Source organism: Eleutherodactylus coqui, chromosome 1 (assembly GCF_035609145.1).
Source record: "Eleutherodactylus coqui strain aEleCoq1 chromosome 1, aEleCoq1.hap1, whole genome shotgun sequence".
NCBI lineage: Eukaryota > Metazoa > Chordata > Amphibia > Anura > Eleutherodactylidae > Eleutherodactylus > Eleutherodactylus coqui.
The window spans coordinates 376,386,034-376,413,378 of NC_089837.1; the positions used below are offsets into that span (position 1 = coordinate 376,386,034).

Genomic DNA, 27,345 nt, shown 5'->3' on the forward strand with positions numbered 1-27,345 from the left:
GATTCCACCACAAAATCTGCTTGAATCCACTGTGAAATCTGGATTCGCCACATGATTCATCCTACGCATTGCAGACGGTGAGATGTGAGCTGCAGATTACTTTATGCTGCAGGTTTAGCAGCAGGTGGCTGAGTAAAATCACTTATTATGCTGCTTCTGCACATCGCACACCACATAGGTCAGGTCCCATCTTTTCATGCAGCTGGGAATTTCAGTCACGGGATTTCAGTTACGCATGTCTGATATTTTTAGGTGCAGTTTTTTTTTGCACGGCTAAAATTCTTTCATCTGAATGTTTCCATAGAAAAATATTGGTTCTAATAGTTGTTGTTTTTTTGCACATGTAAGTTAGCTGCGTGAATTCCCCAGTGTGAACGGGGCCTTAAACGTTTAAGGCTCCTGCCCCCGGATGGATATTTGCTGCGGACTGCATTTCTGCACTCTGCGCCACACGGGGGTCTTTAAGGTGCAAAAGACTTGATCACTTTTTATTCAATTTTTTAGGTAGGCAGTGTGACCAAAAATCGCAATTTTGGCATTATTTTATAAACTCCCAATGGCAGACATTGCTCCCAGGAGCAGAAAGTGACAAACGTGCGAACAGAGTACGGAGTCACAGAATTAATGAATAATAATAAGCTTTATTTAGAATAATATATGTGAATGTTATAGTGCAGAGTTCACAATTTCTTTTAAAAAGTGAAATGTTTGGTACCATGCTTTCACTTTCTCTAAATGGAGGATACCAGACATGTTCTCTTACAATGCCTGGCACTGACCAGGATCTGTAGCTCCCATACACTATAGTCTACAGTACTGCACAGGCAGCTAGCGGCCCTCTAAGAGCCCATACACTCTGGTACACGCTGTGTACCACTACTCTGCCAGCACTAGACATGGAGGCGCGTCCGAGTCACCTGACACAGAGAGTCGCGGCGTGTGACGTCATCGCGCCGGTTGCCTAGAGAAGAGCATAGCGACAGCTGATGCTCTGGAGAGGATCGGAGATCACCGTATTTTTGCAGCGCTTGTGGCCCGGACTGGTCAGTACTTCTACCGGCGGCCCTCGCAGGCTCGTCCTTTGTATCTAAGCCGGCTGTGATCGTACTGTCTGCCTCTGATCTAGCCAGGCTCTGAGTTCTGTGCTCTTTGGGGGGCTCTGGTCATTACAGGGTCACATGATTGTGTGCATCCTCCATATGAAGAGTCATTCCCGTCCTTGATTATATCAGGCATATGAATCTTTATGTTCTGCGAATGCTCAGAGTGCAGACCACAGGCTCTGGCTCTTCACCAATGCCAGGAGCATCTCTTGAGCACATTCTCTGGTTGTTGTTCATTATTCCCGGAGCGCACCCCATGGAGCATACTTGGATTGTGCTGGTTATGCTCCATCCAAAGGCTGGCTTCACATGACCGGATCTTTGCTGCGAATTCTGTGGTCAGTGTTTGCACAGAGAATCCACAGCAAACACCTTTCAGAGCATGCTATGTAAACTCGCTATTTTTACCTTCACACTCCTGAAACGAATTCCAATTTCTGCAAGTGGAGGAAAAATCGCAACATGCTCTATTTGGCTGCGGACGGCTTCCATTGAAGTAGGTGGAAGCTGTCCAACAAAACAAAAGCGGAGCATCAAGATGATCAGGAGTGAGGGGGGATGTGTCAGGGGGACCACCCTGCAGAACACTTCACATGAGTCATGTGACCTGCTGGAGTGCGCAGGAGGATCTCCTTCACCCCCTCCATTCTAGCCCGCTCAGTGCACAGCAGCCGGATCACACCAGAAATAATAATCACACGGAAAACTGGCTTTATTCTTGACAAGTCCATCCTTACAGCTTCCGCAGCAATTTCTATGCTGCACAACTGTCCGCCCCGTATAAACTGCATAAGCATTTTTCCATGGAGTGCCGCCATCCTAATGCTCTTCTTTCAACCCTGCTTTTGGATGGAGCACAATCTGGGTTTGCTCCAGTAATACTGAACAGCTAGACAACATGCTCAAGAGGTGCTCCTGGCATTTATGAAGAGCCAGAGCATGTGTTCTGCACTCTGAGCATGCTCAGAATGTAAAAAATGAATGTCTCTAGTATATTCCCCAGTGGACACCCATAGCAGCACAGCACGCTATATGCACATGGCGGGATGTCAGTGACAGATTCCCTTATGGTACAGCTGATGGACAATTACCCCTGCTGATATATGTATATTACTGCTGGAGCACAATATGAGGCCAATATCCCGGTCAGTGTAGTGTAGAAATACTGCTCTTCATATTGGTATATTATTTTGTATATATTTTTACACCGGTACACTCGTATATATTTTTTACAAAGTACATCTGATTCTAATCCCTATAATAGGGAGCACATTTATGAGACCTCCTAAAAGGAAACCTAACTTTGTTGCCCAAAGCAACCAACAGAGCTCTGCTTTCATTTGACCTCAGCGGAATTCAGAATGAAAGCTGTGCTGTGATTGGTTGCTATGGGCAACAACGACAGTCTTTACAAGTCTCCCCACAGTTTATTTATTTGTGTCATGTCTGACATCATTACGTGTTTGACGGACCGTTTCTAAGCGCTGCCGAGTACATTACATTACACAGAGAACCAGAGGTGTATTGTCATAACTAGGGTCTTCTTCCACCATGTGACTTGGGGAACGGTCACCACTGCCGCAATGAACATAAGTCTAGGGCTGTGCTCACACTTACTGTACATTGGAGTCTTTATCGCAAATTTTTATACCTGCATTTCCCCACCCACAAAGCTGCCGCTCGCCACGTATGGCGGCCTACCTGAGCACTCGCACATAGTGAAGAGGAGTAGTCATCTCCATTGTGTGCGCACACTCAAGCGGTCCTCTACATTTATGAACATGCGCTAAAGTAGTCCTATATATGTGAATATGATCCTAAGCGGTGCTTCCCATTACAGAGGTTGATGGTCCATTCTCTCATCTTTGGGCACGACTGATATATACAGTACTTGTAGCCGCCATCCGTAAACCAAATGGCTTCCTCCTCCAGGCACATGATCAGGTTCATACATTTCCCCCCTCAGTCACCTCCAGTAGAAGGCCTGTGGAGTTCTGATAGACATGACGGAAGACGGTAGAAGGATGGAGGAGGAGGAACGCGGCCCGGGAGCCGTCTACCAGGTGTTCGTCCTCATGGAGGACCTTCTGGAGAAACTCCAACTGCTTGATTATGAGGAGGATTTACTGCGGAAGCACAACATGAGGCCCATATCCCGGTAAGTGGAGGAATACTGGGCTGCCCATTCAGATATTATCACTTATTTATATTTACACCAAGTTTCATTTATCACTAAGGCCGCCTGCAATGGGGATCCACCTGTCACCGTTTGGCCATGGGGGTTTCCCTTTCCTGAAAGCGCCCTACAACATATTCCTAAATGCATGGTGATTCTGGGCCCCATAGGGAGGTATACCTTGGTGTAAGCCCTTCGCTCCCAATCCTGTGTAGGCCTTTAGGGCCATTTGTTTTTGTATTGCCAGATTCTGAGGGCCAGAACTTTTATTCTTCCATCAACAGACCTGTATGAGTGCTGATTTTTCACAGAGCATATTGACATTTCGTTGGTACCATTTTGGGTGCTTACAGCTTATTAGATTTTTGGGAAGCAATAGCAATTTTGTACAGGCCTTTTGTTCGTTTTGGGGGGGGGGGGGGTGGCGGTTCTCGGACTGCAAGGGTATGTATACGTGAATTTCAGCCATTATTCTGCTGTGGTTTTTGTTGCAGGTCCCCACATGGCTTTAACCCTGTCAATGGGCAAAATCCAAATCTGGATTTGTACAGAAACACGTAGGAAATTCCATACATTGACACGGCTAAATCCGCGTGTGGACCCGCGGTAGGTAATGTAACAGAATAGCCGGGGATTTCTGCTGAAGTTTAAAAGGCAGAATCCGCAGTGTGAACATCCCCTCATACTGACCATGACTCGTCTCCTAGGACCGTGGTGTTCCATCCATGCCACAGGGTCCTACAGGGACCGTTATAGAAACTAACACTGTTGGGACCCCAAGAAACAACTCGCAGGCGCCCCTACAGTCTGCGATCTGCGAGGCAAACCTCAGCCTGGAGGCACATAGACTTCTAGTTTGCTTCTGTAGATTTCTATGTGGACTGTATTAGTGATCCGAATCACAGTTGGTTACTCGCACAGGCCCACTATAGTATATAATGTTCCTTTTGGCCGCTTTTACAAGAGTGACAATATCACACGATTTTCCCGCGATGCGATAGCGCGAGAAAAGAGATGTTTGTGAAGCCCATGCTTTTCAATTGGGTCCTTCACATTAGCAATGTTTTGACTGATACTATGTTGCAAGAAAAAATTAAGCATTTTTTTTGTAGCCCTTGTTTCCCTATGGAGCTGCCTCATTTATCGCATCTCACGAACTTGCGTTTTTCGTGCAATGCATTTTCAACATTGGAAACTCCTATTGACTTTTTTGCAATAAAAAAATGTGCGATTTATTTGCAAGTGGCCGCAATGCGAGATTATTCTAAAAAAAACAAAACAGCGATATCGCTGTAAAATCGTGGAAACAAAGATGCAATTTGAAACTGCAGTCGCCATGTGAAAGAGGCACTCCCTCACAAGCATTTTTTTTTGTGGTATAACGCTCCCATTGATTTTAATGGGTCCTCGTAGATGCGCTCGATCGCAGCGCTGAAAGGTGCTTTATAGCTTTGTGATTTTCGAGCACTGTCTGCTCTTTTTCCCCACATTTTTAGCGCTCCTCATCACCCATCTCAATGATGGGCTGCGCTAAAACATGCTGTAGGTTGAAAATGAAGTAAAATGTCTAATGCTTTTTTTTCTTTGACAGACTGTATTTTGCGCTACCGACCAACCCCGGGGAGCAGTTCTACATGTTCAGCACTATTGCCGCATGGCTTCTAAATAAAGCTGGTCGGCATTTTGAACAACCCCAAGAATACGATGATCCAAATGTTGTAATTTCCCAAATTCTTACAGAGCTGCGTTCCCTTGTAAGTGTAAACTATCTCTTCTTCTCAGCATTTAGTGTAAAGCTACGTGTTGGTAACATGATGTGTTTTTATGGTTTTTTAGGGTGGCACAGTAGATTTCCCCCCCTCTAAACTGAAGGCAGGCTATGGAGAACAAGTGTGCTATGTCCTTGACTTCTTGGCAGAAAAAGTCTTAAAACAAATAGACTTCATATGGAAGAGGTAAGTTTGCTGTGGGCCAGCTTCGCACGGGTGTATTTGCGCACGCAATATTTATTTCAATGGGTTCATTCACATTTCCATATTTTGCATGCTCATTTCGGTCATGCAAAAATAAAAAATAGAACATGCTCTGTTTTTCTGCATATTTGCGCACCAAAGTCCCCATAGAAGTCATAGGAGTGCGCCGATGCAAGTGCAATACGCATGGAGATACATAAACCGCTGCGTAACTTTGCGGGAAAAAGAACACATCTGGAACTAATTAGCCAGTTCAATCAGTGCGTGTTTGTTTGTCCTGCACAAATGAACTTGCCTTGCAGGCGCAAAAAAGTAAAGTAAAATACGCTGATGCGCACGCAAAAAAGCACCACAAATACACTTGCGCTCATGTGAAGTCAGCCTTAGGCCTCATGTCCACGGGGAAAATCAGGCCCGTCGCGGATTCTTCATGGAGAATCCGTAGCGGGTCCCTCCTGCCCCGCGGACATGAGCGCTGAAAATAAGAATAAACTCACCTGCTCCGAACAATGCGGATCTTCCTTCCTTCGCGGCCGGATCTTCTTTCTTCGGCCCAGCGGATGTGCTCGGCACGCCGGTAGCGTGCCGCACGCACGCGCCTGGCGCATCCGCCAGGCCAAAGAAAGAAGATCCGTCCGCGAAGAAGGGAAGAACCGCATCGTCCGGAGCAGGTGAGTTTAATTCTGGTACGGGTATCCGCACGCGGATCCGCGCCTGACAGGAAAAATGATATCCGCAGGTATTTAACTACCTGCAGGTGTCCAATGCATCCCTATGGGGCTCAGATCCGCGTGCGGGAGAAACGCTGTGGATTTTAAGCCCGTGGACATGAGGCCTTAATGTTAGCTTTTCAGTAGAACCGCTTTACTTATGTTATGAAGCTGCATTCTTATCTCTATTGTATTCTTGTTTATCTTGCATTACAAGTGGGGGTACTCCTGATTTAACGTGGCATTGGTAGTTAAATTATTTGTACCCGGTTAGAAAACGTTGCTGTGTTCTTCTAAAAATAGCACCACACCTGTCTACAGGTTGCTTTTGGTATTGCAGCTTGAGGCCCATTCACTTCAATGGAGTTGAAATGCAGTAGCAGACACAAGCAATGTACAGATGCGAAACCTGTTTCTGAAAGAAGGCGGACATGTGTTTCTAATCTAGTGCAGCCTGTTTAACCCCTTAGTGAGGCAGTCCTCCCCCCCCCCCCCCCACTTTAAAACATTGACTCTCCCCACTCCCCTCTGCAACCCCCCGGCGCCCCCCGAATCTTTTCGTCCGAGTAGTCAGTTACTCGGAAAAAGCGGTGCTCGAGTGCAAAAACACCCGAACCGAGTATGCTCGCTCATCTCTAGTAGCATGTAATGTACTGTAAAATATTAAAACATTTCTAAGTGGAGTGAAATGGGAAGGGGGGTAGAAACAACTTCAAGATCCTTCGGGGCGGGGTTTTTTTGGGGGGGGGTTTTAGCGTACACACTGCAGCAAAAAGTATATGATAACTTTATTATGTGGCTCAGTATGATCACAACAATACTAAATTTATTTACTTATTTCTATAAAAAAAAAAATAATAATAATTTATATATATATTTATTTTTTACCTATTATTTTCTGTCACCATCTTCTGATCACCATCAGAATTTTATCTTTCTGTCAATGGTACTGTGTGTGGACTTGCTTTTTACAAGGTGATCTGTGGTTTCTATTGGTATCCTTCTAGAGTACGTACTACTGTTTTGATCCCTTGTTTAATTTTTTTTCTAGTGACTGGCTGACTTAAAAAAGCACAGTTCTAGTGTTTGTTCTTTTCTGATGCTGTTCAGGATAAATAATGCATTATTTTGATAGCTCGTACTATTATGGAAGTGGTGGTACCAAATATATTTTGGGTTTTTCTTGTTTTGAATTTTTTTGTATTTTAAGTTTAAGAAAAGTTTTTGGGTTTTGCTTTTTTTTTTTTTTCTTTTAATATCCTCTAGTTTCTAAAATAATACCAGACCTTTTTTCAATTATTTTTACTTTTCTTTCTAGTCCCTAAGGGGACTTGAACTTGCAGTCATTTGATCACTCATACAGTTTAATGCAATACTATGGTATTGCATTATATAGTATCTTGACAGGCAGTCTATCAAGATCATTTATGGCAGCTCTAAGGGTCTTTCAGAGGCCTTTGACTGCCATAACAACTGAATAGCACCTCAGGAGGGGAGAGGGGGTGTTTGAATGCCAGTTGGGGCATTTAAAGGGTTAAAAGCCATGGTCAGCCTGAGCACTGATTGTAATTGTTGCAGGCACATGTCAGCTGTCAGCACACGCTGTGTTGTGGAGCAGGATTGACTCCTAACCCCTCTCCATACAAACCTTGCCCCAGAAGGGTGTACATATACATCCTTTAGGCTTAAAGGGTTAAATTCTCCTCTCCAAGGCACCTTCAGCAGTAGGTGCTATGATCAGTGATTGTAGCATCTGAGTGGTTAAATTGGTAGGATCTGAGTTTTAGCCAATCATGTGCATAGTCTGGGGAGAGGGGCAGTCTGTTATATCTTCCTCCCCACGGGTATTTGCTGAAGGACCGCTGCTTTGCCAGCATGAATATTTATGGAACTTTTTGCCAGTGTTATAAATGTACTGCTCGGAGTGAGAAGAGGTAAAGGCAAATTGTCAACAAATGCAAAAAACCATCTGATTAAATAATTGTTGAAGCTGTTTTTATGTTCTTATTTCAGACCAACGTATCCATCAGAGGAATTGGAAGAAGAGGTTGTGGCAGAAGACGATGCAGAACTAACATTAAATAAGATTGAGGATGAAGTAGCTGTGAGTTCTATTATCATATGATAATATAGACTTTTCAAGTACACTGGCCACTTTCAGAGAGACTCCCATCGATGAGTTGTTTATGTCACAGATCTGATTTCGCTGGATGTTTTTCCTCAGTTATACCACTTTCTGTATTCTTTCTATACTGTTGCATGAGACAACCCAATAATGTTGTCAGTTTTTTTTTTTAAATACTGGCCTTGACTAGTCCAGCACCAATGACCATGCCGTATTTGAAGTTGCTCAGATCACTCGATAATCCCATTTTAATGTAGATTCACATTGAAACTGATCCTTGGAAAACTTGCTGCCTTGATTTAATGCTGCACTCCAGGGTCACGTGTCTCATCTCTATACAGGAAAGCTCCATCCGTGAAAGGGCAGGCGTCTCAAATAAAGTGGCCATACAGTGATTGTTTTAGATTTTGGCTGTAGGTTATCTTTACTATTCTGCTTGCTGACGGATTGGATGACTAGATAAATTATAGAATACCGCTTGCCCTTTAGCATATGTGGATTCCATAGGGCCACAATCTGTAATGGTTTGACAGAGCATTAACCCTTTCCAATCCACTGTCTGACGACATTCTGATTGAAGGCTGTACAGCTCCGATGTCGGAAGACGTCCAACAGGGTATTCTTACTGTAGATTACTGGCCGCTCTGTTGTCAGGGGCCTCTCCAGCATGTCCCATACCGCAGTACTGGCTCTAGCCAGCAGATGGCTCCATTGTATAATGGCAGAAAGAGAAAGCCCCCTAGGAAACCCTGAATTCAAAATTGGATTGCAAAGGGTTAAACAAATGTTTGCACTACACATGCAGCCCCAGATGTGCGATGGTGTATATAGCTTTCTGCACTTGTTTGCCCATAATTGGTGGTTTTGCTTGGCATGCCATGGACATAAACTGTAATGACTAATATTTTATTACCATTTCTAGGAAGAAGATTCAGACAACGATGAGGAACAGTTCATAGATTTAAATGTTCTTAAAGCACAAACTAGCAAATTGGTAAGTACCCTACTTCCTATCCAGTGGTACCTGCTGGACCTTTGATCTTGAACAGTAATGTGAATGATCAGAACTTTTGGATGGTAAATGCAACGTTGAAACTACTTTTTTCTTAAATGTATATTTTAAAATGTTTTTTTTATTTGTTGGATTCCCAAAGGCATAAAAACAGGATGGAAAATGTGTCCATATGGATCCGTGTGCAGAGCCTTTTCTTCAATGCTTCCTGCTACATTGCTGTAGAAGAAATAAGACCTCCCCTTGCATTTTCTCTGGCGACATTGGCTTATTATTCTGAGAAGTGATGAGGGGTTGTCTTAACTGCACAGCACCTTGTAAAGTTATTTTGTTTAATTTGATCTCTGGGCACATTGTGCACAATTTTTTAAATTTTTTTTTTTTGACCGACAAAGCCAGATATAAAGTGGCATTGCACAATTAGCAGTAATCGGTACCTAATTAATAAAGTAATACATTAGGACATCTTTCTTCAGAACTCTAGTGAATCTTCCAAGCCAGCGGAGATTTTGGAATCCAGTACGGATGCGGCAGAGTGGTACCTGGAAGTGGAGCGGGTTCTGCCTCAGCTGAAGGTCACAGTCAGAACTGACAATAAGGTGAGCTCTTATTAATACTTTCTGCTGTGCTGAATGTCTTATCAATAATAATATTATAATGTCTGTTCATGAATTGTTGAAGCGCTGAATTATCTCTATTGTTTAATGTTAGGACTGGAGAGCTCATGTGGACCAAATGCATCAACACAAGGATGGCATGGAAACCTCCTTAAGTGAAACAAAGGTGAGATCGACGAACTTGCATTAGGAAGAAGTAATAGAGCATGGCTCAGAGCTGCGATTAGCTGCTTTCGAGGTTCCTGAGAGAGCGACTATCCGAAAGTGAACAATCCCTTGAAAGAGAAGCCGTCATGAGCTTTATGCAGTATTGCAGAGAAACCCCAGTTTAACCCCACTAAAATTGAAAAAACCCACCCAAAAAATGTCACTTTTTAAAATTGTAGATTGTGAATTTGTCTCATGTAAATATATCTGACGCAGAACTCAGTTGCTTTGAATGCATTTTTAACCCCTTGGTGACATAACTAATTTTATCCTTAAAGGGGTTGTAACAGAACTTCAAGTTATACCCTATCCTCAGGATAGGGGATATATTGCACATCACTGATACCGTACCGATCTCGAGAACGGAACTCCCGTGTCCTGCTCTCCTGTCACTGTGGGGGGGGGCTTCTTTCCCCGCAGTGAAGTTACTCTGAATGGAGCGCTGGCCACACATGATTGATATGAGTGATAACCTGAAGAAAAGTCTGTGTCATCCCTCCCCTGGGACAGAGAGATATACAGGAGAATCACAAATCTTCTCTGCTAGGGGCTGATCTCTCTCCTCTTCACACACTGACTAAAATTACCGCTGTAAATTCAGTATTCCCGCCCCCACTTCAAATGGCTGTCGCTTCAGTTCTGTAAGAGCTATCATTTTCAAGCCAAGAATTGTAGCTTTAAAATGACAAAGTATGTGGGTAGCCCTGATAGAACCGGAGGTACAGCTGTTTTCAAGTAGAATCTGCTCTGTTCATCCAAAACTCTAATGTTTCTTTTCTGCAGAACTAACAGAGCTCATCCTAAACTGCTGGGGGGTTGAAGGGGTTGTCCCACTTCTAGCTGTTTTGCTGCAGGAAGCAGAACGATGTGTTGTTTTATTAAAAGGGAATGCTGCAGGAAGCTAACGGCTCCATACATTGCACGGTGGACCCTGCACTACCAATTGGGTCCACTGTGCAATATATGGAGCTGTTAGCTTTCTGCAGCAAAATAGCTAGAAATAGTCAGGAATGAGGAGAAGAGGTATTGGCCACCCCACCAAGCACATGTCCTAATACCCCCATTCCTCTTTCCCAGTATGTCCGTGTTATAGGGTGTTTTATATAGAGTAGCAATCCATGAAAACTATAGGAGTTACAGAAACTGCTTATTTAAGGATAAGTTCAGACTTTGTCATCCATTATAATAAATTGATGTATTTTACAGGACATTTAGCAGCAGCTGTCAGACAGACTTATCACACTGAACGGGCAGATTTTCAGTTTCCGACTGGACTCTTAAAGGGATTTTTTTTTCCATTCTCTTCATTTCATCTACACCAACTTCCATACTTTTTATTCATGTGACGTTGTATTTATAGACCCAGTCACTTTTTTTTTTTTATACTGGAGATTCTGATTAATTCCTTTTTGCTAAAGCAGGGTTGAAAATGAAAGTTGATTGCAATAGCTTTGTGTAGAAAGGAGACATTTTATTAGAACTAGTCTCATACATGAGACCCCATGGTACTGGATGGTTTGTACATGTAATATTGAGATTCAGGTTATCCTGGAATGGATTTGTGACTCCTCTATGTACTAGTGTTACTTCAGACTCTTCCAGTGAGATAAACACTTAGTTATAGAAGCTGTGTATATTTACTTGAACCCACATTCCATGCGTCGGTCTAAGTAAAGTTGGACCTGGTTTAAGTGCGACAGATCTATTAAGAGACTCAAGCATTTTAATACTTTAGCTGCATCTATAGTTGCACCATGTTCCAAATTTGAAATCTCCACTAGTCAGTAGATTTCAGCTGCAATTTATGCTCATTTCTGGCATAAGTAAATGTGGCAGGCCACGCCCACTTATTGTAAGCTCACCAAATTTGCCAAAAAAAGTCAGCGTAAATTTATTTATTTTTCACTATACAATTCTGCCACAAACCAGGTGATAGCTATGGCCCATTTTCTTTCCAGGGATATCTGGACAAGCTCCACAGTGAAGTCAGCAAGACTTTGGAGAAAGTGAGCAGTCGAGAGAAGTATATCAACAGCCAGCTAGATCCCTTGATCCAAGAGTATCGAGCCGCACAAGCCCAACTGAGTGAGGTAATGGTTTTAAAGTTTGTTTAAGGTACTTGATTCAATTGTGTTGTCCTGGGAGATAGAAATGGGAGAGATCAATATATTTCTGATAATATTTGTGAAGTTATGTATAGTTTGTAATGACTCGTAACCATTTTTCAGGTTCCCATTTATTTATCCCCTCATGTATTATGGGCAGCAGTCTCTCTACCCTACAAACGGACCAGCACCACGGTAGCATGTAGGATCAGTTCAGCAGTGTGTTCATTCTGTATGGAGACTGCTACCATTAATTACGTACTGGACTACTACTAGCTGTATAGAACATTATCAAATCTTTAAGTATTATTAAAGGGGTTGTCTCGCGGCGAAATCCCCAATTTTTTTTTCTTGATACCCCCTCATTGTGCCCCGTTTAAAACAATCTATTTGTTTTTTTTTGTTTTTTTTTTTTAAATTGCTTACCTGCATCCACGTTCGGGCAGCATCTTCTTTTCTTCTTTTAAAGATGGCCGCCGGTCCTTTCCCAATGATGCACTGCGGTTTTCTCCCATGGTGCACCGCGGGTCTTCTCCCATGGTGCACCATGGATTGTCTTCTGCTTCCTTGCGTTCCACTGCCGATACAGCCACCTAATTGGCTGATCGGCAGCACGTGACGGAGGCGGAGCTACGATGATGCAGAGAAGAGGGAGGAGCCAGGACGCCGCTCGTGAGCCCGGAGGGAGTAAGAAGAGGAATCCTTACAGCGCAAGCGCGTCTAAAGCAGCCAGAAGACACAGAAATTAGACGGCACCATAGAGACGGGGACGCCAGCAACGGAGCAGGTAAGTGAATAACTTCTATATGGCTCATATTTAATGCACGATGTATATTACAAAAAGCATTAATATGGCCATACAGAAGTGCTTAACCCCACTTGGTTTCGCGGGACAACCCCTTTAAGTTGTATGAACAATATAAGAAATATATCCCTTTAACATGATGTAGTACCTGCACGATGCCGTAAATGTATGTAATTGCTGATGGCATACTGTTGTGATCAACAGCAGGAACCGCTCTAATATCTGGCATTGGAGAAGACTTTGATCCCAGCAGTTTAACCGCTAAAGCACTGTGATCCGTGTTTATTGTAATGTGGACAAAGGGGGGCTCACTTCCTTCTGTCCATGTCGGCCCCAGGTCTGAATGTAAATCGTGAGAACCCTGTGCCTATTAAATTATCAAGTAAACTGGGATTTGAAGACATTCCATGTGAATAACAAGAAGGATGAACCTAGGCTAAATGTGTTACAAACTGGTACAGAGTTAGAGGACCCTGTCCGCAAGGACCTACAGACTACAAGGAATGGGGCAGGAGACAGTAAGTGAGTGTAGAAGCTGCTCATATAATAGTGGCAGCAGGACTACCTTAAGTTGTAGGTTTTCAGCTTCTTTTTGAAGCTGTCCAAGATGGTGAAGAGTCTGAAATTTTGGGGCAGTGAGTTCCAGTGACACACTGGAGTCATCTTGGAGACAACTGTGTGATGAGTAGTCAGGGGAAGTGGGGAGATATTGGGATATTAGGTCAGAGATCTATGGTGAGGACAGTCTAGTAACCTAGTAGGTTAGGCTGAAAGAAGACAGTGTCCATCTAGTTCAGCCTGTTTCAACCCCCTTGTTGATCCAGGCAAACCCCCCCCCCCCCAAAAGGCAGAAGCCAATTAGCCCATTTGGGGGAAAAATTCCTTCCCGACTCCATAATAGCAGTCATAATAATCCCTGGATCAACCTTTGATAGTTTCCACCTAAATGTAAGACCCAGAACAACAACCCCGCTGGTCACCTAATGTCTATATCCTGTAATATTATAGTGCTCTAGAAAGACGTCTAGTATGTCACTCAAATTCATTTTGAGTTTGATTCTCCGGCCGATGAGTATCTGATGAAGAGATTGGCAGAGTGCAGAAGCAGGGGAGTGAAGGGGAGAGGAGGATTAGCAAGTCGACAGGGTTGAGGATGGATTGAAGGAAGACAAGATTGTGGATGAGAGGCCACAGAGAAAGATGTTGCAGTAATCTAGGCTGGAGATGATGAGGTCATGCACTAGCATTTTTGTTTTGGTACTTAGAAAAGATTGGATCTTAGATGTTTTTGAGCTGGAGGTATCGAGGGCTTGTATGTGCAGTTTGAAGGAGAAGGTGGCGTCCAATGTTGTACTGAGACAGCAGACATATTTGTGGGACTGGGAAAGTACGGAGTCCTTGATTGTGATTGATAAATCTGAATGAGATGGAGGAGAGATGAGGAGTTCAGTTTTCTCCTTGTTGAGTTTTAGAAAGTGGGAAGAGGAGGAGGAGGACATGGCTGCTGATCACTCTGGGATTTTGTATAGTAGAGTGGTAATATCTGGGCCAGACAGGTAGATTTTAGTGTCATCAGCACAGAGGTACTGGAAGCCATGGGATTCTGTGAGGTGTCCTAGGCCAATGGTGTAGATGGAGAAGAGCAGAGGGCCTATGGCAGAGTCTTGGGGGACACAAACAGGATGAGGATGTGATGTGGGAGCCAATAAATGTTTGATCAAAGAGGTACAAGGTGATCCAGGATGGATGCCAAGGGAGGAGTGAATTTGTAGCTGGTGTAGTGTCAAAGATGGACAGGTCTAGAAGGATTCGCCTGGAGTATTCTTTTCAGGCTTTTTTTTAGTTACCAGACTCTTCGTGACTTTTTGGTTAGGGTGGTGTCAATAGAGCAGAGTAGGTCCAGTAAGTGTCCAGTGAGAAGTCAAAGGAGAAAGTCAATTATGGGAGTTTGGAGGCAGCTGAATGACATATGTCAGTGGTTATGTAAGAGTTGCCCATGATGATGGGGATGTCAGTAGAAAGGAAGTGTTACAGCAAGGTAGTGAAGTAACCGGCAAAGGTATTGGCTGGACCTAATGATCAGTAAAAGACGGGCGCTTGAAGGTTTGAGGCAGAATAAGCGCAGACCGAGTGTACGTCAAAAGAAAGGAGGGTAGAGGTGTAATGTGAGGGTGCAACTCGCTGACACGAGAAGGCAGGTTCCTTCACCATGTCTGGTATTATAACGGAGAGTGTGCTATGTTACAGTGTAGAATTAATGCATCAGAGGTTGCATAGTATATGCACACTGCCTGGTAGAACCACCAAAGTTATGCTTGCATTCTGCCAATCTCATGATGTTCCGTCCAGCTATGTACTATTTAGTGCCAGGACAGCAGCCTAGGCACAGCCACTCTCCTCTTGCTCTTCTTTTGTAAACCCGTCATATCCAGTTAGAAGGGGGATTACGTGGCACCTTTTTTATGCTCCCATCAATTCTGCCCTTACATCATTTTGTTGGCGTAAGTTAAATTTCACTGCATCGTTACAGGGTTGTTATTGAGTTTACTTAACTAATACAGTACGTCTGATCTATACAGCAGAGGTGCAGCACAAGTCTTACTCCACATTGTAATGTACTCATTGCTTGTTTTATTTTCCTCCTAGTTCAAGGAGCAGCATCAGCAGGTAACTGAGAAGGTGACAGAGAAGACCCGAATCCTGTCGGAGGTGAGCCCATTTATACTTCTATGCTGCTACAAATGTGTAATGTTACAGCTATGTAAGAAAGACCTTCTAGAAGTCTATTAATTTATTTTATGCTGAGCTTCCACTATTTACCATAGCATGCCCAAAACCTGAGTCTGCGCCGATTTTCTTTGAGGACCTTTTCCTTATTTTTTTTATTGTCAGATACAGTGTTGTCAGACATTTTGTGAATCCAAAATCCCCCATCATAAATTTTTTTCCTCTTGCCTGGCTTGACTTGGTGATGTCTAGCTATGACAAAGCTGTATCTTATAAAGATCAGAAACATGGGTATTGTCTTTAGAAAAGTGAGAGAATGGAGAGAGAGAGGTCAAATAACTGACGGAGGTATTTATCTATCCTCTGGGTTGAGCGGGAATAACTTTATCTGAACCTGGATGATGAGAGACAAGAAAACAAAGACGACCCTTATGGAATTATACTGGACATTTATTGTTGAAACCCTCATTAAAGGTTATGGTGCAGCCAGAATATGAGACAGAACTTGATAATCCTAAAACTTACATATTTTGGACCAAATGTTGGGAGAGAGACCTTGGCCAACTACATGCTGTTGTACAATGAGCTCCTATAGTATGCTCCCATCCTCCTCTGCTGGTGGCTTTTCTGGCCTGAGAGCAGTATTGGCAGAATGAACAAATCCCAAGGACTGCAACAAAATTTAACCCCTTAGGCTGCTCTCGCATAGGCGTCTGTAAAAACGTTGCATTTTTAAACATGTTTGACAGCATTTTTTTAAATGGAAATATATGCAAATAAGAGAGGAAGGATACTTATGCAGCGCCACCTATTGGATGGCAGCATTCCTGCAAATCAAACAGCTGTCTGCGTTTTGGATTGTGGCTCGGTTTTCAATTCCCAATCATTGTTACAAAAACCTGTATAAAGGGTTGGACAATGTGTTACTTTGATAGATCGTACTTTTACTGATGTGGCGATACCAAATTTCTTATTTTTCATTTCGGAAGAGACCTCCAGGGTTATTGGGTCCAACCCCCTCCTCAGTGCAAGATTCACTAAATCATCCCAGACAGATATTTGTCTAGCCTTTCTTTGAAGACTTCCATTGAAGGAGAACTCACCACCTCCCTTGGCAACCTGTTCCACTCATTGATCACCCTCACTGTCACAAAGGTTTTTTTAATCTGTGTCTCCTCCCTTTCAGTTTTACCCCATTGCTTCTAGTCTTACATTGTGCAAATGAGAATCCCTCTGCACTGTTTACCCCCCCCCCCAGATATTTGTAGACAGCTATTGTCTCCTCTCAGCTTTCTTTTTTGCAAGCTAAACACTCCCAGATCCTTTAAATGTTCCTCATAGAACATGATTTGCAGACCGATCACCATCTTGGTAATTCTTCTCTGAATTTGCTGCAGTTCGTTGATGTCTTTTTTAACTTTGGGTGCCCAGAACTGGACACAGTATTTCACATGAGGTCTGACCTAGGAAGAGTAGAGGGGGATAATTATTTTGCGTGCCCTAGACTCTAGTATTCCTAAGTCTCTTTCACATGTGCTACTGCTTAGTATTCCTTCCATTCTGCATGTGCTTTTTTTCATTTTTCTTGCCCAGATGTAGAACATTTCTCCCTTTTAAATAGCATTCTGTAAGTCACCGCCCACTCTTCACGATTGTCTAGATCTATTTGAATCCTCTCTTTTTCTCTCGCGTTAGCAATCCCTTCTAGCTTTATGTTGTCCACAAACTTGATCAGTTTTCTCTCAGTTCCCTCCTCTAAATCATTTATAAAAATGTTGAACAACACTGGGCCTAGAACAGAGCCACTTGATACATTCTTCCACTTGGATGTGCAGCCATTTATGACCACTCTTTGAGTACGATCAGTCTGCCAGTTGTGAATCCACCACAACAGTTACCTTGTCAATCCCATATTTGGTCTTTTTCTTTTTTCAATACGTTTGGTATGAGATACTTTGTCAAATGCTTTAGTTAAGAGATAGTATATACTCTGCATTTTCCTGATCAACCCAGTCGGTGATTCTGTCATAGAAGGAAATTAGATTAGTCTGGCGTGACTTGTTTGTTAAAAACCCATGCTGGCTTGGGTTAATTACTCCATTCTCATCCAAATACTTGCGTATATGCTGTCTAATAATTTTGTTCAAAGATCTTTCCCGGTATAGAAGTCAGGCTCACAGGCCTGTAGTTTCCTGTATCCACATTCTTTCCTTTTTTGAATATAGGGACAACATTTGCCCTTTTCCAATTTTCTGGAACCTCTCCTGTTCTCCAGGAATTTTCAAAGATTACGGCGAGTAGTTCAACAATTATCTCTGCTGCGTCTTTTAGTATCCTAGGATGTAATTCATCTGGACCTTGAGACTTGAATTCATTTAAGTTGGCCAAGTGTTCCCTCACCATCTCTCTGCTTATAGATAGCCTGCATTCTTTTATTATTTTGTTAGCGCAATTGCACTGTTCGATATACTGTGGGTTCCATATTAGATATGGTTAATACGAGCTCGGAGAAGCCAATGAAAGACACACCATTATAGTGTGTGCACCATAGGACATCTGCTTTAATTTTGCCAGGAAAATTTTTATATAGTAATTCAAACAAAGAGGGATGAGATATTCAGATACATTACAACATTTATTTGTGCTCCTCATTCTCAGGGGGAGTTTTTATGATGTAATCAGAATTGGTAACTTTCGACAGAAGAGGGAAGGATATTAGCAGACATGCTCAGAAGACATTTTGCCACATTGCACAATTAGCAGCAGACTTGAATCTTCTGGGGACTGCTAATTCAATTATTCTAATGTCAGTTTTTGTGTGGTGTTGTATGGAGTGGGATCGGCTCCCACTGCATACGAACCCCACTCGCCCAGGACGTAAATGGGTTACAGTAATATTAGCATTGACAGTATGTGCCATAAATGTCTGATAGGTGGGAGTTCTTGAAGTGAAATGTGCACTTATTGGCAGAATCGGGGTCCTCCACGCTCTGGAAAGTATGAGATCCTGTATGGGCACTGCTCTCTCTACTGTAGTATACGTGACATTGTGAAACAGCATAATGTTATACTACTCCCATAAACTACAATGAAGATGGCTGCACTCATGCATTCATCTTTCACATCCTCCTCTTTCTGACAATATGAGGGGTCTTAGAGATGGCCACAGAATGCACCATAAGTACTTACCCATCCCTGCATGTCGCTCCTCTTCTCTCTCACATGGAAATACATGGGAGTAGATACAGACGAGCATCTCTGTAACCAGATGCTTGTGGGCTGCAAATAATTGTAACACTGGCTGCAGGTACTGCCTGATATTAACATTTATGTTTATGAAGGGGATTTTGAGCTCTATATCAGAAAACCGAGCTCTGCCCACCATAAAGATATATGAAGGATTGATGCAGCCTATAAAGGACATGCTGATAAATGCAGAGATTCATTTTAACCCTTTCCAATCCAATTTGTATCTTTGTTTTCCAAGGGGGCTTACTTTTTTTCTGCTGTTGTACAACGGCGCTATCTGTTGGCTAAAGCCAGTACTGCAGGAGGTGACACGTTGGATAGACTCCCACAGTAGAGAGACTGGCAATATACAGTAAGAGAACCCCAATGGGCGTCTTCCAACATCGGAGCTGTACAGCCTTAAATCATAATATCTTTAGACGTCAGACAGTGGATTGGAAAGGGTAAAGTTACTAAAAATAGGTTTAGAATATTTTTTCCTTACTTTATATACTTCCATTTCTCCTGGATTGTCTTTCCTAGTGACAAGTATCCAGCACATCACAATGAGTGAGAGCCTTTTACAGACTAGTATGTAATTAATAACTCTGTGTAGCATTTTATCAGATTATGGGCATGTTCACACAGTAAAATCCAACGCGGATCTGCTATATAATCCGTGGCAGAAATTCAAGACAGAACCGTGGATTTTTGCTCGGGTTTGCATATTCAGATGCCGTGGATTCGTCTGCAGATTATTCCCATTCCAATTCACACAGAGTTCATATCTAGCTGTGACCTTCCACTTTTTTTCTGCAATGTGAATTTCAAATCTGTGCTTGGAGAAATCTGCGCTGTAAATTTTTGTTAAAAAAAACGGGATGTGAATTTGACATGGAATCACCACAGATTCCACTGTGTGAACACGGCCTATTAAACTGAAGCATCTGTTTCTCTGTTGTAATGAACTCCATTGTATTTCACTGACAAATGGCATAGATTGTCTCTTGGAATATGTCTTACAAGTCTAGGTGAAGTAATTGGAGGGAAAAAATGTAAAATGTAGTTCTGTATTTCTTTTAAGGTAAATGAAGAGTTAGAGAAAGTAAAGCAGGAGATTGAAGAAAAAGGAAGCAGCATCACAGATGGTGGTAAGTGAGGAGGAAGATCAGTGAACCATATTTTGCTTCTCCCTTTGTTGTGCTTGCGCTGCCAATACCCTTAAGGAAGCCTATGCAGTGTTGCTTTGTGTTGAATTCCAAGTAAGTTGCTTTCCACATCTTGTAATAACCTACTTGGCAGCCAGGGAGATGTGACATTTTCTCTTTCTGAAGAGTGGGTAATTCAACACTTCATACGAGGTCTCCAAAATCAGGATGTTAGGAGATCCCTCACTGCCACCTGACACATTGACTTATATTGAGGTCTGGCGATTTCCATTGTGGTGTCCAATGCTTTGCCACGAAGAATAGTGATATATACGTTGCTAGTCTGATTTTGGGAGGGTGACTTAGAACAAAGGGAATTCATGAAACCGTCTAAAAGAAAAGCTGACCTTGTTGCCTATAACAACCAATTACTGCGCAGCTTTTATTTATTATAGAGCTCGTGAAAAATGAAAGCTGTGCTGTGATTGATCACTACGAGCCGCAAAGTCCGTTTTCTTTCATACAGTTTTCATACACTTACCTAAAAAGCCTCCAACACAAATGTGTATTTTTTTTTTTGTTGTATCTCTGGATTTGTGCCACTTTGCTCTCATGGATTTGTGCCAATCGAGAAAATCAGCGCGTGTCTACCTGGCCTTTACAAAGGTCAAATCAGGCTCTATGTGGCATGAACAATCGTTTATTGCTGTTGCAGAATGAAGCGCAATCCCCTTCCCTGTGGGGAAAATAGATGCAGTTGTTTGCGGGGTTTTTTAAAATTTTTTTTTGCTGCACAAAAAAACTAGATCAGCTAATGAAGCTTTTTTTAAATTGGCGATTGGGTGCAGCTTTACAAGGGACAACAGTCAGGTGAATGAGCGTTCATACAAAACGTGTACCTAATTGTCAGCCAATGTAAAAAGGCCTTTAAGATTCAGGGGGGGGGGGTCCAGATGCAGTTTATATCAGTTTTATAGTTAGGTGAATCTCGAGACCTTGCACACATCACCTCTTACACTGCAGGACAAAGCCAAATCCATACCTGTGGATCATGGTGCAGAATTTACCGTGGCCTGTAGTGCATTGTGCAGCCTATTCTGTCAGGTGTGAAAAGTCCCTATAGCAGTGTTGGCGAACCTATGGCACGCCGAGCCCTCTCTGCGTGCTGTTCGCTAGTATCACCCGCTCCTCCGCACTGCAGCTCAATAGGAGAGCTTCCTCCCCTGTCTGAAGTATAGGCGGGCAGTTCAAATCCAGAGCTGACGGCAGCCTGAGGTGAAGGGGATAGCCCGCAAACACTGTTATCTAGCAGCTCCTCGTCCCCCCTCTGCACAGCAGCCTAATCAGAGCGCTTCCTCCCCTGTCAGAAGGAAGGCGGGCAATTCATATGCGGAGCCGACGGCAGCCTGCACTCAATGTGATTGTCCTGTGAGTCGGGTGGAGCGGAGCTGGAGTGCAGCAGTAAGGAAAACCTGGGCGGAGGTTAAAAGGAAGACCAAGACCATAGCTGCCTGGTTAATGTAAGATAACAGCGCTTACTGCAAAGAGAAGGGCATCATTAGTATAAGATCCTGTAAGAAACACCTGAATGTACAGAAGCTTGTGGAAGAAAGGAACTGACAGAGGGGCTTCACTGCTAACCACTTCTTAGCTTACCAACTGCCCACTGCACACATGAACACGGGCGGATTTGCACTGCGGAATCCGGAGCGGACGTCCGCCTCCGGATTCCACAGCAAATACTGCACAGACACGCTGTGGAAAATGACTTTTCCAAGTCCACGAGCGGAAATCAATTGCGACTTTTCGCTCATGGATGGAAAATCGCAGCATGTTCTATTTTGGCCGAACGCACACAGCGGATTTGCATTGCGGAGTCCACAGCGGGCATCTGCCTCTGGACTCCACAGCAAATACCGCCCCATAGCATGCTAGGGAAATACGTGGTTTCACTTCCATGAGCAGAAATTGATTGCAATTTTCTGCTTGCAGAGGAGAAATCGCAGCATGCAGTAATTCTGTGAGGGCTACACATGGACGGCTTCCATTGAAGTCAATGGAAGCAGTTTGTCCTGCGCCCATTTTGCAGTCATGATTGCAGAGTAGCCACAGGACCCGTATCGACGCGGCATAATCTGTACTGCGCATACATGCTGGCTGACACATCTGCTGTACAGATTATGAAGAATCCAGATAGGTACGTGGAGGTCACTGGCCAGGCACAGGGTTGGATTCCGCTGCGGGATCTGACCCAGCTGTGTGCAGGCGTCTCAAAGGTCACATTTAACCCCTTAATGATGCGGATCCTTTTTTTCCCATTTTCGTTTTTTCCTCCCCCCTTTTAAAAAATCGTAACTCCTTTATTTATCCATCAACGTCACTGTATTAGGGCTTGTTTTTGTGGGACGAGTTGTATTTTTCAATGGTGCTATTTAACTCACTATATAAGGGGCTGAAAAACTTTTAAGAAATTCTAAGTGGAGTAAAATGAAAAAAAAACTACATTCCACCATCTTTCGCTGCGTTTTGATTCTACGGCGCACCAACTGCAACAAAAATGACATGATAACTTTACGGATCAGTACAATTACTACAATACCAAACTAATAGTTTATTTTTTCTGTACTACTTTTATTTTTTTTCAAAGTCATCTAATTTTTTAAAATTATTTTCTGCCGCCATCTTCTGCGCGCAAAAACTTTGTAATTTTTCCATCAACATAGTTGTGCGAGGGCTCATTTTCTGCAACATGTCCTGTAGTTTATTTTGGTATCATTTCGGAATACATAGGACTTTTTGATCGTTTCTTATTGCATTTTTTTCTGGGAGACAGGGTGACTGAAAAAGTGCATTTCTGGCGTTCTTTATTTTTTTTTCGGATGACATTCACCGTGCGGGGTAAATATTGTGCTACTTTGATAGATCAGACTTTTACTGACGCGGTAATACCAAATATGTATTTTTGTTTTATGATTTAGATTTTTTTATTATAGATATGGCAAAAGGAAGGTGATTTAAACTTTTCTGTTTTTTTTTTTTTTTTTTACAACTAATAAAACTTTATTGATCTTATTTGTACTTTTTTTTTAGCCCCCCTGGGGGACCACAACTAGCGATGCTTTGATCGCTCCTGCAGTATGATGTAATGCCGTAGCATTACATCATACTGTGATCTGACAGGCAGCCTAACAAGCCATCTCACACGGGAGGTGGGCGTACGGGACCCCCAAACATCGAATGCGGGAATTTAAAAGTTGCTGCTGACTGCAGCTATTGCCCGTGGGATTCAGCTGTAGTAAACAGCTTTCACCCACGCTGTATGAAGTGAGGTCACCCCGCGATCTCTCTTCATACATACCCCGCACCTGCATGACCTAAATGTACCTTTTTATAGCGGGAAGGCGTTAATAAGCGAACTGTAAACATACAGGTGGGGTTCACAGGGAGTGGTATTCTGCAACATTTACAGTATTCGCAAAGTTGACAAGATTTTAAAAATCTCGTCCACAAGCTGCGGACAAAAACATGTGCTAAACTGCCTTGTGGGGCGGAATTTAATCTGCGACCTGTCAATTTTATCGCTGTCTTTGTTGCAAAGTTCACCCCTCTCAATGAGGGCTCACACCCACTTGTGTTTTATTTATTTTTTTAACGCTGCGATATCGCTGCGATTGTCAATGGGACTTTCTAATGTTAAAAACACATCACAAGTTTGTGCTTTGCAATTTTAGTGCAATGCGTTTTTAACATTAGAGTCCCATTGACAATCGCAGTGATATTGCAGCGTTAAAAAAACGCAAGTAGGTGTGAGCCCTAAGCCTACCTTATCTCTGCCTACACAACTGAGCTGAAGACCAGAGTAGGCCATTTAGGGTGAAAACAGATGGCCGTATGCGCAGCTCCGCTCACCAGCACGGGGCACAGTTGCACCTGAATGAGGGCAATTTCTTCCCCTTTACTGGTCATTCACACTCTGCACCAGAGCGCAGGGGTTGGGAAAAAAACTGTGAGAAAATAGGTGTTGCCGATCTTCCCCGCACGATGTGTTTACTATAGAGCAGGGCTAATCTTTTCTCGACCATAGTATTAAAGGGCAAGTAAAGAACTAGTTAAAACAAAACCACTGAAATCCATTGGCTGCAGTGTTTTTTTTTGTCCCGTTATAAGGCTGTGATTATTACAGCAGCATAAGGGGGGAAACCACGTTTGCCTAAAAACTACCCCTAAGGGTTAAAACAGACGTCCATATGTGCAATTATGCGCGCCACTACAGAGCATAGTTGCGCATGAACCTTTTTTATTTTAATCAGGACATTCAAGCTCCTCTGAAACCGCCCTTCCGGTTACATTGCCCTATTGGCACTTTGCAATAAATAAGTCGGTGTTGGGTTGCAAATTGGGCACTCGGTCTCTAAAAGGTTCGCCATCACTGCCCTATAGGGATTCAGAACATGTTTTCTTTTGGGGATTTTTTTTTTTATTGTACAGCTGAATGCAGTCTGCTACTTGGCATCAGTTATATCAGAGAGAGTTTAGAGAGCCTGACTAGCAATATTTACAATAAGGCCATTCAAGTCCCTACCTTAACCCATCACCTGCAGGCTACACACTGACAAGGAAGGCAGAGAAGTCTCATGACTCCAATCTACTCTCAGCTCCCCCTCCCTCCTGTATCTGACTGTTATCTTAAGTGTTTAACCCTTTCCCAGTGCTGCAACTAGAATGCTGCATGGACTCATTGTATACATATGCGCTGGATCCGTTCTTCAGAGCTGCCCAGAACTGTATATTACTCTGGGTTGCTTCTTGCGCAGACCTGCCCATCTCCCTCACCTGCAGCAGCACCCCCTTTTGAACACAGGCTGGCCCAAAGACTGCCTGTAAGAAACAGCCGGAGCTACACACAGTATAGTATACCGGTTCTATCAACTGGAGCCTAGAGAGTGCGTGCTGCCACTCTATAATGAATGGGTTAATAGATCCTGTGTGGTACCAGCAGCTTTTTCACAGTGGATGATCCTTGCAGCTTAGAACTAAACTGAAAGCCGCAGTCACTGAATGGAAGAGCAAGGTGACAGTGTTACAGTCGGGGCTTTAGTAATAACGGTCTATGTATGGGCAGTGACATCACTGGAGTGTCAGAATGCACCCGCTTAACAAGAGCCTGTGACGGATGCCATAGAGTGGCATCAGCCACCCATAGGCTATTATGACCTTCGTTAAATGCATCAACTTTTTTAGAGGACTCGGAGGAATAGATTAGCATAGCCTAGTGCTATCCTTTTTTTTTTTTTCTTGTAGCATACTAACTTATACCAACTCCACAAGGACACACCTATGGACACTTTTAGCCTGTACTCCATGAACTTTTCTGATGTACGGCCTAAATGTACAGCAAAAACACACTGAATGCACCCAAAGGCTTTGGCCACTCTACAACTAATAGAAAATGTGTCTGAAATCTTTATATTTTGCAGTGCTCCGTTCTCTTTTATTACTTAAGCTAAACCGCACCCCATCATCCTGTCCTGACCGCTCCTCCGTCCATAAGATGGGTGAATAGGGGAGGGGGGGGGGGGGGATGTGATCATATTCATCATTCAACCTTCCTTGCTGCGCCCGTGTGTGCCATTTATTACTATAGAGGAGGCTGAGTGACATTTATGTGGCTCTATGGACAGAGGAGCAATGGGAAGAAGCGGTGAGGCCAGCAGGAGCCGTGGCTTAAGTAGCTCAGCAGAAATGAGGAGTATTACTATAAAATTTGGGGTGTGTCTCCCCAGTTTTCCTTACTTGAAACAAAAAAACATATTTGTGAAAAAAAATTAAGTTTATTTTTCATTTACTTTCTAATAATTTTTGCAAAAAATTTTAGGGTTAGGATGCTCAGAACACATCTAGATAAAGGGGCTGAGGGGGTCTAGATTTCAAAATGGGGTCACTTGTGGGGGGCGTTCTATCGTTTTGGCAGCTTGATGGCTTTACAAGTGAGCAATAGGGCCTGGAATTTACTCAGTTGTACCCTGAAAGCCAAAGGGTGTTCCTTCCATTATAGGCCTAGCCATGTGTCCTGTAAGTAGATCAGGACCACAACGGGTATATTTCTGAACACGGGACAAACAGGGGGATCCATTTTGACATTTTGAGGCACACATTCATATGTGTACTGTATAAATAAAGCTTGTTTTTAAAATGGCATATTTGCAAATATCTGATTTTTTTTTTTTTTTTTCTCCTCTAAATTGCATTAACTTCGGAAAAAGACTGTGGGGTGAAAATACTCATGACACCCCTCAGTGAATACATTAAGGGGCGTATTTTTTTTTTAATGAGATCATTTGTGGGGGTATCTATCATTCTAACACCTTTTGAGCTTTTGCAGTCTTATTCTATGTTAGTGACACATGTCACATTTCCAAAATTTGGCCTGGTCATTGAGACACAAACAAGCTAGGCCACTAAGAGGTTAATGGCACCAATCTCTTTCCCCAACACAATTAAACATTTTGTACATTTTTATTTTTAACAAAATAAAATCTTTATTAAATACATTTATGCAATACTTTAAATCTTAAATTATCTATAAATACTATTTATTGCACACGTAAATATCATTTGTCACCATGTGCAAATCTTGACAACATAGTAATTTTCACACTGCCACTGAAAGTGTTATCCAGCTGTAAAAAAAAATGGTTGCCTTTGGTATAAAACAAAGCAAGAAGCAGTATTCCCCTCTTGTTACTGCGGATCTAGCTCTGAGGCCCCAGCAGTCCCTCACCTGTATCTCCCTACGAGCAGACAGGAATGATGTTTTTCTCAAGTTGGATTACCCCTTTAAGCAGTTACAATAGCTTATGCTTGTTGCCAAAAACTCCATGTCAGCTTTGCTTTGTGTTGACTGGTATAGGATGAAAATGTGGCTTAGTTGTTTTGAATCCTTCTAGGCATCTGCGTTTTTACCTGTTAACATATTAAACTTGTCTTTGCAGCCCCCCTTGTGAAGATGAAGCAAGCCCTAACAAAGCTGAAGCAGGAGAACCTACAGATGGAGATTAGGATTGGTGTTGTGGAGCATACCTTGCTTCAGTCAAAGTTGAAGGAGAAATCAAACATGACAAGGGACATGCATGCTACAATCATTCCGGAATCTTCCATTGGAGACTATTAATTATCACATGGGTTTTTATATTCTAAAATGGATTTAAAGGATTTTATGATGCAAAAAACAAAAACCCTCGGTGGTGGCAGAATCTTGAGACATTCTATAAATGTGACCTGGGACCAAGAATAAAACTTCACTTTTTTCTTAATGTTCAGCAATTATGTGTTTTTTTTTTTACCTCCAAAACACCTTCCTCAGACTACTGGAAGGTAGACTGAATTTGACATGGAGCATGAAGGTTTTT

At 42.8% G+C, this 27,345-nt stretch overlaps 1 protein-coding gene across 2 annotated transcripts; it reads left to right on the plus strand.

The window, feature by feature from the left end:
• Positions 1–922: 922 nt before the first annotated feature.
• IFT57 (intraflagellar transport 57) lies at positions 923–27,255 on the plus strand. Of its 2 annotated transcripts, none has more exons than XM_066578715.1 (12): positions 923–1,043; positions 3,070–3,261; positions 4,871–5,033; positions 5,116–5,234; positions 7,976–8,066; positions 9,010–9,081; positions 9,576–9,698; positions 9,811–9,882; positions 11,882–12,013; positions 15,480–15,542; positions 19,873–19,939; positions 26,929–27,255. In XM_066578715.1, exons 2-12 carry the CDS (start codon positions 3,107–3,109, stop codon positions 27,105–27,107), a joined length of 1,236 nt encoding a protein of 411 aa, XP_066434812.1. In that variant the 5' UTR covers positions 923–1,043; positions 3,070–3,106; the 3' UTR covers positions 27,108–27,255. The 2 variants fall into 2 exon arrangements, with proteins under 2 accessions (XP_066434812.1, XP_066434821.1); XM_066578724.1 differs by having other exon boundaries at positions 951–1,043; positions 3,036–3,261.
• Positions 27,256–27,345: the final 90 nt, after the last annotated feature.